Below are 5,777 nucleotides of genomic sequence, written 5' to 3' on the forward strand. Positions count from 1 at the left end.
CCACACATCACAATGCCACTTTCAGGCGGGGGGGGGGGGGGGGGGGGGAGAGAGAGAGAGAGAGAGAGAGAGAGAGAGAGAGAGAGAGAGAGAGAGAGAGAGAGAGAGAGAGAGAGAGAGAGAGAGAGAGAGAGAGAGAGAGAGAGAGAGAAGAGAGAGCTTGTCAGAGAGAGAGAGAGAGAGAGAGAGAGAGAGAGAGAGAGAGAGATTTCATTATCATCCATGGAGGTCACATATGACCCATGGGATCGAAAAACACAATAGTACAACTTTCTTCCAATAGAAGGCGTCAGATACATATCAGTTAAGGACTGAGAGTCCATCAAAAAAAAGAGAGAAGGAGAAAAAGAAAAATAGATTTTAAGGAGGGTTAGGAATAGGGAGAGCCTGTCTCAATGTTCAAAACTCTTGAATGACCGCTTTCTCCCCTTGATAAACTGCACATTTTCCTTGTTTGCAAGCTTTGTGCATCTTCTTGAGCTTGGTTGCTTTGCATTTGAGCTGGTGGTTAATTCCTTGGATACCCAGAGCTTGGTCCCCTTGAGGAGGCGAGATTGGCACAATATTTTTAGTCCTTCCTCCTTGTCCTTGAAGGTGATGATGTAATGCTCGGTTGGCATGCATTTTTGCATGTCATTGATCCATGAGATTGTACTCGACTGGATGATGGTGATTGGATGGAGTATGTCATTGAGCTTGGTGATCGCATCTTTGAGGTTGTCTTCTTCAGTGCACCATGGCGGTGGAAGTTCCCCCAACTCTGACTTTGAGGCTGAGGGACTCTCGTGAGGGCGTTCCTGGAGGGCCGCTTGAACTCCCTGTGAATCTTCTCCATGATGCCATGTGCAACTTCATGTACCTTGTCTTGAACCACTGCAACAGACTTGGTGAGGGAAGCTTCAACTTCTTGTGTTTTGCAAGAAGGGTCTCTACCCCCTGCACGTTCTCAAGCTTGTGTACTCGCAGCTTGAGCGCTGCATTTTCCTCTACAAGTTTCTTGATTTGGGCCTCGAGGGTGGCGATTCTCGCTTCTTGTCAGGCAGGAAGGTCCTTTCTTGGGGCGGCTTCCACATTAGGGAAACTCTTGCATGGGTGCGTTGGTGATGTCTCGAGGGTGGATATCTTCAATTAAATGTCAGGGCTTCCAACAGGTGAATGTATGTGTGTGAACAGTCTTTTGTCTTAACAGTTGAAGGCGGAGAAGCAAGGAATAACGAGTAGGGTGAAGGAATCTCAAGGTGACGGGGTTGTGCCTGGTGATGGGAGGAGGTAGGGGCTGAGGTTAACCTCCCCAACCAGGCGCTTCTCTGCACCTAGTGGGGAGCAGCACAAAAAAAATAGGCGCGGAGCCTAGCAGACAGAGAACGCGCAGACATGCTGTGTGTGCGTGTGTGTGCGTGTGTATGTGTGTGCGTGTGCGTGTGCGTGTGCGTGTGCGTGTGCATGTGCGTGCATGCGTGTGTGTGTGTGTGTGTGTGTGTGTGTGTGTGTGTGTGTGTGTGTGTGTGTGTGTGTGTGTGTGTGTGTGTGTGTGTGTGTGTGTGTGTGTGTGTGTGTGTGTGTGTGTGTGTGTGTGTGAGAGAGAGAGAGAGAGAGAGAGAGAGAGAGAGAGAGAGAGAGAGAGAGAGAGAGAGAGAGAGAGATTGGCTTATAGGTAAATGGCAAGAATAAAGGTGACTGCGAGAAAGGCAAGCAAAGGACTAGGTTTGGCTGCTAAAGCAGGAGGAATATCTGCTAGTAAAATGAAGAGACCAGAAAAACCCATGAAAATATTGAAAGCTCCAAGGATGAAGAGGCTACAAAGACACATCCAGTTGTTCAAGGAAATCAAGAAGGCTCAAAAATGTATTGATCTTCTTGTACCAAAGTTTCCATTCCAAAGACTAGCCACGTCATTATGTGAGGAAGCATATTTTGGGACCATGAGGTGGAAACGTGTTGCACTGCTGGCACTACAAGAGGTAGCAAAAGATTTTTTGCTAGAATATTTCAATGACATAACAATTGTTGCAGCACATGCACATCGGGTAACGATTATGGACAAGGACAGTGAAACTTTGAAAAGAGTAAGGTGAAGATATGATAAGCTGCTCCAGCCCAATGAATTAATAGACAATAAAATGAAGTAAATTTTGCTTATTCCTCCATCAAAGCCATTGGTGGTGAAAATTGTAGAAGTCATCAACGATTTGAATACCAGCCAAGGCTGAGTAGGAAAATTGGTGTGCAGAGGAGATGAATAAACTGAAAGGCAGCAAATTCTATAGAATAAGAGATTAATAACTACCACACTGCTACACATGAAATCGGTGTCAGCAACAACAAAATATTATAATCTATGAAGGAAGGATTAATAGTAGATATATGGCTAGAAGAAGGTATAAGAAGACTTGCATTAGATTCTACAGATATCAATATATTGCGGGATCCAAATGCTCAAATTACAGATTCAATTGTATATATCTTCCTGAACTAATATTCTTTCACCAGCTTCAGCATATTTTTATTCAGCCTTGAGGCTAGAGACTAGCAACTAGTAATTGTCTTGTAGTTTGATCAAGAGCCGGCTACTTGCACAAAGCCATGCAAAAATATATAACTTGGATTCCTAGATTTCTGCCTTTCTCATAATGATAAACACCCCTATCAACACATTTGAGAAGTGGCTTGCCCATTGTCCAATGCTGCAAGTAACAACCATAAGTTTTCCATATGAGAGCAGCCACCACTACAGCCTCGTCTGCATTGAACTTGACAAGCAAGTTGTCGGGACACTAAACTCAATTCTAGGAAATCATCTAGAATTAAGACTGTGAGTATTGAGAATTATAAATTGACTTTATTTTGGATAAAGTATGGAGACAATTGTTCTGTTGGGTTCATACCAACTCCTCCTACTTGCAGATGCATAAAAAGATTATTGCACGTATATGGAAGGCTATGCAAAAATCTAGAGTTGTACATGTCAAAATGGTGTACTAGCTTCTATTATGAATCCTCACACAAGTCAAGCTAACTCTTGGAGTGCCACCCCAATATCTAGCTTGGCATTGACCACACAATTAATTATTAAAATTTTGCCTTAGATAAAAGGCCTTAAAACCTATGGAAAGATCATGTATGTAGTAGTGTTCATTTGGCATATAGCATACTTGCTAATTTGGGATGGTTGCTTTTATAATGGCATCATGTGTTGTTATATGGGTATATGCATGGTAAGATGGACTAAATACCTATATCCCGAACATTGGTGGTGGAATGATAGTTCCCTATCATTCAAAGAATGGTGGGAAATTTTAAAATTTTGTTGTAATAATAAAGTAAAAAATTGACCCATGTTCTTGACAATTTCGTAGAGGGACCCTATGTGTGAGCAAATGACACCTTTCCCCCTGAGTTAGAAGAATGCATGTGAAGCATAGATCTCTCTTTTTCTCATCAAGCTTTGTCTATATCTATATCTCATGGGCAATCCCTCTCTTTCTCTCCCTCTTTCCCTCACCATGTCTCTCTTAGGACCAAATTACAACACTAGTGATGCTGGGAAGGTAGACACCTCTTTGCCTTGTAGGATGTTGACCATTTTATTCCTACATTGCAACAACATCAAGTGAAGCCTCAAGTATTGGAGTGGGAAGAGGTAATGCAACTATTGGAGCACCCTCAAGTATTCGACTGGGACAAAGTATTGTAATTATTATTGCAATCTAGGGTATTGGACAGGCCATATCATGTTTTGGAGCAGCATCATTTGAGGCTCTCTTAGGTCTTGGAGTAGGACTGGGTAATCCAAGTATTGGAATGGTAAGTGGCCATGCACGTGTTGGAACTAGAACAAGTGGATCACACTCCATTGTAACAAGGGGCAATGATGTGACATGTGAGCATGTAGAATGTAATGTACCCAACATTTATCCATATAAGTCATTTCAGTTATTTTGCAAAGTAATTGAGATTCTCAATTTTATGAGTCATCATGAGTTTATCAGAGCAATCGGATTGAAAATCGGGTTCAGAATCCATTTATTTATGATATTTCTTTAAGTGGAACAATAGGTTTATGTGGGAACCTAATCTATGTGTGAAGAAAAAGCTTAGAGATAGTATTTTTAGGAAAGAAAGAGAGGTGAGTTTTCTTTCTCTCTTTCAAAATAGAATGGGAACTTGTAAGTATAGAGCTTTTTAAAATCGCGCATAGGATTCGCGTACCCAAAAAAAAATATAAAAATTTAAAGCCGCGATGACACGCAAGCTTTTTCCTTCTCCTATTCTTGAAACCTCTCAGTATTCTTAGCACCCCCTAAGGCCTATATAAAGGATCCTTCTCCTCTCACTTTTAACACACACATCCACAGAAGCGGAAGCTCTCTTGCAACGATGCGCCGGAGGAAGCCTCTCTCCCTTAACCTCTCACCTTCAAGCCATCTCCATCTTCAATCTTCGACGTGCCTTCACCCTATTTGTGGACACTCTCTCTCTCTCTCTCTCTCTCTCTCTCTCTCTCTCTCTCTCTCTTCAACAACGCGCTTTTCTTTTTTCCATTCTGAAGCTATGGCTCCGAAGCGTGTAATGCAAAGTTCTAAGGACGCCCATGCCGTTGCACCACCAAGGAAGGTGGGAAGAAAGGTGTCAAATCCGAACGTATCTCATGCGGAAGCATCAACCGAAGAAGAAGTCGAAGCCGTCCAACCTCCAGCACAATAAATTCATCTGAACCGCCTCTCCTCCGTCGTCTTCCTACAATTGGAACCACAGGGTCAGGCGGACCCTGCAACCTAGTGCGCATGCATATTCATCGCGGGCCGTCCATCACGCATCGTGGTCGCCAGATGTAATGGCTATTGCCCACACAGGAGCTATAGGCATTACAGGAATGATTACCCGCAACTACATTGTGTGAACATCAACATATAGAATGACAAGAGAAGGAAGTACACATTACACAGGCACAGAACACCTCTTGCTTCATTCATGTATAAGCCAGACTCAGAGTTACAACAGTAGATGCCATGAATATCATAGAGGATTGTTAAGTTACATCAAAAGACAGGTATGCCCCTCCATATACAACCGCTGCTCCAACGCAGATCGGGAACGGTGCACACACTCCTGTCCCATGATATCCCGTGAAGAACTACCGCTACGGCCGTCGCATACCGCATGACTCCTGATCCGCAGTGTCCAGATATCCGCATGACCGCATGTGCGGCTAATGCCGTAACATCTTGCACGCACGGTGGATTGCGCGAACCCACACTCAACCCCTCTGATTGGAAGGTTTCGGTGGTTGTTCTTCACCCTGCTCTGGTGAAGAGGAAATATCAATATAGCCAAAGCCTCTAAAATCTGCAGTATGTGCCCGATAGACCTCATCCAGAAGACGTGGATCTATATCGATTTGTTCCGGCCAGGCAACCCGAGGAATAAACTGCGTTGGCAAAGATATAGATTGAGGCGCCTGTGGCAGAGGAGCAAGAGGTGTATGTAAAGGATAATAGCGAGAAAGGTATCTATTAAGAGAAGACCAAAATGGAGGGCAAGGTGGTAGACTCAGAGAAAAAGAATGAGCTAAGGTCTCCACCCAAAAACAGACCCTGCGTCGCTCCTTACGAAATTGACGAATCTTTCTGCAAACGAGATACATGAGCCTGGGCTTCAGCACAATCCTCTGTAGCTTGTGCCCAATCAGAAACATCAAAACCCTCGGGAACAACACTCTTACCTCTGTCAGTGTTGGACGACTCGGGGTGTTGCACCACAACCTGCTGAGTGGGTGG

The 5,777-nt window shown here is 43.8% G+C and overlaps 1 protein-coding gene across 1 annotated transcript; it reads left to right on the forward strand.

Moving 5' to 3' along the window:
• The first annotated feature begins 1,658 nt into the window (after positions 1 to 1,658).
• LOC147444661 (histone H3-like 2) lies at positions 1,659 to 2,075 on the forward strand. The gene has a single exon (XM_086528132.1). The coding sequence runs from the start codon at positions 1,659 to 1,661 to the stop codon at positions 2,073 to 2,075; it is 417 nt and encodes a 138-aa protein (XP_086384258.1).
• The last annotated feature ends 3,702 nt before the right edge of the window (positions 2,076 to 5,777 follow it).

This window comes from Adiantum capillus-veneris, chromosome 13 (assembly GCF_014529385.1).
Source record: "Adiantum capillus-veneris isolate H3 chromosome 13, ASM1452938v2, whole genome shotgun sequence".
Lineage (NCBI taxonomy): Eukaryota > Viridiplantae > Streptophyta > Polypodiopsida > Polypodiales > Pteridaceae > Adiantum > Adiantum capillus-veneris.